Source organism: Cicer arietinum, chromosome 3 (assembly GCF_000331145.2).
Source record: "Cicer arietinum cultivar CDC Frontier isolate Library 1 chromosome 3, Cicar.CDCFrontier_v2.0, whole genome shotgun sequence".
Lineage (NCBI taxonomy): Eukaryota > Viridiplantae > Streptophyta > Magnoliopsida > Fabales > Fabaceae > Cicer > Cicer arietinum.
This window is the reverse complement of record NC_021162.2, coordinates 75,191,444-75,197,443: the sequence shown is the minus strand read 5'-3', so window position 1 is coordinate 75,197,443 and position 6,000 is coordinate 75,191,444. Positions and strand designations below refer to the sequence as shown.

The window sequence follows — 6,000 nt, the reverse complement described above, 5'->3', positions numbered from 1 at the left end:
GGTTCAGCGGCGACATCGTCACGGGTGATGACGGTGACGACGGCGTCCCCGTTGAGCTCTGTTGCCTATCAAACATTTTCCGCCGATCCATCTATAAAACCAAAAGAAAAAAAGAATCAGGAAAAGAGAATGCATAGTGATGGATTATATATCTAATCATTTAGCATTTCGTATTAGATATTAGAATAATTACTACCTGAGAAGCGATGAAACAAAAAAAGGTTAGAAAAGAAGGAGAGAGTGGAAGAAAGTGAAATGATTTGGGTGAGAAGGAGTGGCGTGGTTCTATTGTTGGAAGGACGGAGGATTCGTTCGTTGAATGGGAGGTGTGACGTGGTGGAATCCTTTCATTTTGTAACGGTCTCCGAACTTCCTGTAATTAATAGTACCATTACCAAAGTCATTTCTTTCCTTTTCTCTTTGGTTTTTCGTTAACAACTACCTTGTTTTTTTTATCAACTGAGGTACTGGTACTTACTATATTTTTTTATCAGATCATAACTAAAGAATATCAATACAATAAGTCATTCACTATTTTTTTATATAAAAAACGTATAGTCACCAATAAATTGGAATTTATAATTAGTGAAAAATATTTGATAGCTTTTTTTTAAAATATTTATTAGTGATAAATATTTATTTTAAATGTTTCTATAAATCAAGTGTAAATATTTGTCTTATTATTTTTTAAATTTATCATTGACAAATATTTATTGTGTTTTTTATGCATCAATTATAAATCATTAACTTGCATCTTAATATTCATTAATGATAAATATTTTTTATGTGTGTTTTTTATGAATTAGTGATAAATATTTATCTCGTGATTTTTTTATATTTATCACTTATAAATATTTGTCTCGTGTTATTTTGTATATTAGTGATAAATATTTTTTTTCATGATTTTTCATATTTCTCATTGACAAATATTTTTCTCGTATTTTTTATGTACAGACAATAAATATTTGTCCTATGATTTTTTATATTTATCATTGAAAAATATTTGTCTCGTGTTATTTTATGCATCAATTATAAATATTTGTCTCATATATTTTTTTAATATTTATTAGTGACAAATATGTATCAAGCGAAAATACTTGTCCCATTATTTTTTATATTTATCACCAAAAACTATTTGTCATATTTTTAAATTTTTTAGTTCAGACTTTTGAATTGACATATTTTTAATGAGGTGACATACAAGTATATGATATAAAACAATCTAGATGCATTAATTATTCATATGTCATTAGTTAAATTAAAAATCAAACAAATTCAAATGTGAAAATTAAGTTTATACTGCGTTTTATTCCAATTTTTATTGGTGTTAATCATTTTAAATTATCGTATAATATGTCACATCATTTAAAATATTTTACGTCATCATTTATTAGTTGAAAAATTCAAATGAGAGACAAAAACTGTCGACTTTTGAAATAGAAATCAATTTCGTAAATCAATAAAAATAAAAAAAACAAAAATTACAATTATACGTACCTAAAACAAAATTATTCATTTTTATTTTTATGTTGTATATATTTTTTAACTAATTAAGATTAGGACATAAGTTAGATGAAAGGGAAAGAAAAAAAAAACATAAGATGAATATATTATAAAAAGTAATAATTTTTGTTCTTCTTGTATCTAAAATGTTTTCATACGTGGTCTATCAAAATGTTTGAAGTTGTTGAATAATTTAGCTTTCACAAATATTTATCCTATTTTGCATGTATGTTGCAAAATTTGAATCAGAACCACTAGATCCTTTTGTTTAACTGTCATTATCTACATGTTCATATTAAAAATATTTTTATATGTCTATCATTGTATTGTATACAACAACCATGATACCATGTAATATGATGCATGCATGTTAAAAAAGTAGTTTTATTTTATCTTACGACTTTCATATGGTATTTTTAAATAATTCTCTTAAATAAATATTATCAATTAAATAACACCTGATATTATACCCTAATTTTGAAACAATCATATTTTATTTTAAGTTAACTCCCAAAAAGAGTTATTAATTTGATAAAATAAAGGAACAAAAAAGAACTAACTGGTTAGGAGGTGCAGTAGTAAAAATCCGGTGGTTGCAGACACTCCTTATATTGAAGGGCTAAGCCCAGTTAAAAACTAAACCTGGGAGGCCCGTAACTGCAGTTTGGGATCGTGCGTGGATCTGGAAAAGCAAGGGAAGCACGACGACGATGAGAATCGAGTTGTAGTCAGATTCAGACCGCAAACAAGCTGATTCAGTTTCTTCCATTTCCTCCATAGCTTTAGAGAGAGAAAGAGAGAAAGAGAGAAAAATGGTGAGGGAAGTTTCAGAGAGCTGCGTTGATAGCCTAATGACGGAGATGGTTTCCTGCTATTGCAATCGATTCTACGCCAACAAACCTGAACTCGCTGCTCGAAGGATCGAGGCCATTGGTTATCAGGTCGGTCAACAGCTCTCTGAAAGGTTGTTCCAAACCCTAATTTCGTCGCTTCATTTTCATTATATTTTCTTCATCGAGATCTGTTATCACACACCACACTAACACTGATTTCACATGATTTTCGGAAATGTAATCAAACTAAACCAAAATAGACTTATTCAATTTATGGATAAACCTCTATCATTACTTCATTATGATATATTAATTATTTTTAGTATGTTAAGTGTTTCTGCATCGAATAAATTGTACGTTATTATGGATTATATGGATCTCTGAAGTGAATTGTAATGATTGATTAAAATGCGGTATGTGTGTGTGCTTCAGATATACGATGGAGCGGCCTCGATTTGGTGATCATCTTGAGGCAATTAAGTTCATCTGTAAGGATTTTTGGTCTGAGGTATTTAAGAAGCAGATAGACAACTTAAAAACAAACCATAGGGTGAGTTCAAAGATGAAAACTGGATGGGTTGAATATTTATATAACTATCGGTATTCTGTTTTTGGTTTGGATGGTTGTTTTATTTGGTTCTCTGCTTCAGGGTACCTTTGTATTGCAAGATAATAAATTTCCCTGGCTTACACGAATGTCAGTTGATCCATCCGCTGATAATGTTAGTTCAGTTGAGGATTATTCTGCACCTACAGCTGAAAGCAAGGCAAATCAGGCGATGAGTATGCATCTGTATTTCCCATGCGGGATCATTAGAGGAGCTCTTTCTAACTTGGGAATTCCTTGTGCAGTTTCTGCAGACATATCAAGCCTCCCAGCATGTGCGTATCTCCCCTTCCTCTCTCACGTGCACACACACACACACGCTCACACACACCAAGAGATAAGAGAAGTCTTTTTAGGATAGAGAAGAGTTCCATTCCATTTTTAATGTTTTCCAGATGCTCAATTGCGTGTGAGAAGTCTGATGTGAATAATCTGATCTGGCTGGAAATGTTTAAATATGTACTAGACCAGTTCATACTCAATGGCTTACAGTGATTGCAGTGAGAAGTTCAATAGTCTGAGAGCATCATTACTTTTTATATTTCCATTGTTAGATTTTGGATGTAGTTTTCTTGATCAAATTTATGCTAGGTGAAGTTGTGTGCGTGTGTTTAATTATGTCCAAACTTGTAAACTTAGCCTAGTCCCTAGTGCAAGGGGTTTCCACTATTGTGGGGTCTGGTATGGATCAGATGTATTCATCCTTAGCCCCGTGAGTGGAGATCCGAGAGGCACACAAAAATTTCTCTGTAGACTATATCAGGAAACAGCAGCCTGTCTGGTACACCAAGTCTCACCCTCCAGCTAGAAATAAACCTGAAGTCTTTTTGATTGTTTGTAATGTTTTAGTTTATTAAAGGAAAATCATGTCACTAAGTTAGTTCTCAAATTATTTGTTTTCTATATATCTTTCCACTATGAAATAAAATTATTAAAAAGTTGTTGATGGTAAAGTGGAATACTGTGATTCTTCCATCCCTTTCATCAATTGCTTCATTATAGGAAGTTTAGTTTTTGTTTTTGTAGATAATTTATTTAATATCTGTTTGTTAATTTACAACAATTCAAACAACTTTTTTGTCTTCACACATAAGAGAGTATAGACATTTATAGGTTGATCTATGCTTGCCATGTTTATGTATGTTAAAGGATCTCACTAGCCTGGTCTGTATTCAGTAGATTATGAACATAATTTCACTATGGCAGGCCTATGCATCTTGGGCTATAATATTATCACTGATGCCGCATGATCTGAAACTCTAACATCATTCACATATTCAGTGTATATCTGGAATACGTGTTGTAGTTGTCATGACGTTTTAGTGTGTTTTGCCCTATTTATTTATGACAGACTGTTATCACCGCAGCATGCAAATTCCTTCATTTTGCATCAAATATAGTTCTAATCATCTTTCAATTATTCTGAAGGTGTCTGGAAATACATGTAGGTTTGTCTTGTTTGCCTGTTTTTCTCTGATCAATCTCCTTTGACACATCATTGAGCAGGTTCATTTGTGGTCCGTATAAAAGCCTGATAAGTTCATTTGTTTTACTGACGTGAGGGGAAGATTAATATTGTTCAATCATTTGATGTCCGCGACTGTGCTCTTTTGTCCCAAATTTGCTGGAGTGGGGAATGTTTCGTTACAATATTTTAACTATCAAATACTATATTGACTTGGCTGTATAGAAAGAGCTCATGAGGAAGTGTTTTCATGAATGAAGACTTGGTTCTTTTGAATGCAGATTCCATGGAGATTACGATAATATGATGTTCTGTTCACATACTATATGGTGTACGGTAGGAAGACAATAGGAAAGTCATTTGTAATGTTATCCTTCTTGTATGCAATGAATGCTGCCCTTATATTTGAAATGTTTTTGTTCTGTACTTGATCACCAATTTGCTTGACCAGGTTTTCTTTATTGGCTGAGCTTAAATTTATATATTGGAAATATTTGATTAGGACAAACTTGATTTGATTTTTTTTCTTCTAAAGAGCTTGTGGCAAACACACACAAATTTGGAGAAAGAGATCTTGAGTTTGAACAAGCACCCAAGTATATTAAAGGTCTCTGCTGCCACTATATGCGTTGTACTTGCTAGACGATCTGATATTTATTCTATCACTAACCTTGATGTTTTTTAATAATAGTTTCATTTTTTATAGAATTAATCATAATAAAAGTTTAATAGTAGACGATCTGATATTTATTCTATCACTAACCTTGATGTTTTTTAATAATAGTTTCATTTTTTATAGAATTAATCATAATAAAAGTTTAATAGTAGACGATCTGATATTTATTCTATCACTAACCTTGATGTTTTTTAATAATAGTTTCATTTTTTATAGAATTAATCATAATAAAAGTTCAATAGTCTAGTTAGCACAGTTCATACTTCATATGGCAGCCGCAGAAACATTGATATTAAAATGTGGTCTCGAAACCAAAATCCTCCATTCTTTACAATTAGTATAAGTTCTATTGCTATTGCTAGGCTCTTTAAGGAAGAAAAAATAAATAAATATTGGCATAAATGGTTATATTTGTTATTATGATGCAAATTAACTATTCAAAAGTAATTATAATTCTTATATATTTTTTTAAGATCTATTTATATTGATTTATTTGAGTTTGTTTATTATCATTATGTATACAACTTGTTTTTTAATTTATTTCAATATCCTTTCATGGATGATTTATAAAAACAAGTTATCGTTTAGATAAATATAGTTTGATTTTGTTGTATTTATTGTTATAGAATTAGTTTATACATAAATATTTTTGTGATAAATAATTATGTTATAAGTGCTTAAATAAAGTTGTGAATAGAGTCTTAGTCTTTGTTTATAGAAGTAACATATTATAGAGACTTTAGTTGTTACAGTTTTTTTTAAGAATAGTTTTGATATTTGTTATAGCTTTTGAAAATAATTATAAGTTATTTTGATATCTTTTAATAAAAATTAATTTTTATATCTGATTTTTTTATATGATTTTCATTATAATTGACAAACACAAAATAATTTTTTTTTAAATAAAATTAACAAG

The 6,000-nt window shown here is 30.1% G+C and overlaps 1 protein-coding gene across 1 annotated transcript; it reads left to right on the top strand.

The window, feature by feature from the left end:
* Window positions 1-2,177: 2,177 nt before the first annotated feature.
* Window positions 2,178-4,834, top strand: LOC101489061 (uncharacterized). The gene is made up of 4 exons (XM_004494600.4): window positions 2,178-2,467; window positions 2,769-2,886; window positions 2,987-3,218; window positions 4,450-4,834. Exons 1-4 carry the CDS (start codon window positions 2,316-2,318, stop codon window positions 4,476-4,478), a joined length of 531 nt encoding a protein of 176 aa, XP_004494657.1. The 5' UTR covers window positions 2,178-2,315; the 3' UTR covers window positions 4,479-4,834.
* The last annotated feature ends 1,166 nt before the right edge of the window (window positions 4,835-6,000 follow it).

What these genes read in the sequence shown, in the direction of transcription:
- LOC101489061 (XM_004494600.4), top strand. Translation starts at nt 2,316, where the DNA reads ATGGTGAGGGAAGTTTCAGAGAGCTGCGTTGATAGCCTAATGACGGAG. An exon ending in GGTCAACAGCTCTCTGAAAG is followed by an intron (nt 2,468 to 2,768) that starts GTTGTTCCAAAC and finishes TGTGTGCTTCAG; the next exon opens with ATATACGATGGAGCGGCCTC. An exon ending in CATATCAAGCCTCCCAGCAT is followed by an intron (nt 3,219 to 4,449) that starts GTGCGTATCTCC and finishes ATCATTGAGCAG; the next exon opens with GTTCATTTGTGGTCCGTATA.